Raw genomic sequence first — 460 nt, forward strand, 5'->3', positions numbered from 1 at the left:
CGTTTTGGTTCTCAGGGCGGGCCAGCAACCGGGCACTCGGCTGGGCAGCATACTGCAGTATTTGCTTGTACACCCTGGCGCCGGTGTCACAGGCTCACTCGCCAGTCAAGTATTCCAGTCGAACTACAAACATGCCACCCCATCAGGAACAGCAACAACTCAAAACATAGCAGTAACCACAAATTGTAAGCCCCGGCACATGGCGACGTCCCATACCATGCCAATTTAGGTTCTATCAGTATCTGGCTCCCCCTGCGGCCACCTGGGCGTGGGGTCTGTCCTGGGGCCACGCCAGCAGCGCTGACCTCGTCACCTGGCGCCACCTGCCACTAGCGCTGGCGCCCTCGGCCGGCGGGCCGGACGCTGGCGGCTGCTTCAGCGGTGGGCGAGAGCGGCGGGCGTTGAACGCGCGCCCGCAGTGAAACGACGGAGGGGTGGGTGTAAGGGCCTGACGCTACAG

The 460-nt window shown here is 63.0% G+C and overlaps 1 protein-coding gene across 1 annotated transcript; it reads left to right on the forward strand.

The window, feature by feature from the left end:
• Window positions 1-229: 229 nt before the first annotated feature.
• On the forward strand, window positions 230-422 carry MNEG_9074 (hypothetical protein; the record flags this gene model as incomplete). The annotated part of the gene is made up of 1 exon (XM_014042451.1): window positions 230-422. A coding segment is annotated over one exon (193 nt), but the record flags the coding sequence as incomplete, so codon positions are not given.
• Between the last annotated feature and the right edge of the window lie 38 nt (window positions 423-460).

The sequence above is a fragment of the Monoraphidium neglectum genome, assembly GCF_000611645.1.
Source record: "Monoraphidium neglectum strain SAG 48.87 unplaced genomic scaffold scaffold01811, whole genome shotgun sequence".
Lineage (NCBI taxonomy): Eukaryota > Viridiplantae > Chlorophyta > Chlorophyceae > Sphaeropleales > Selenastraceae > Monoraphidium > Monoraphidium neglectum.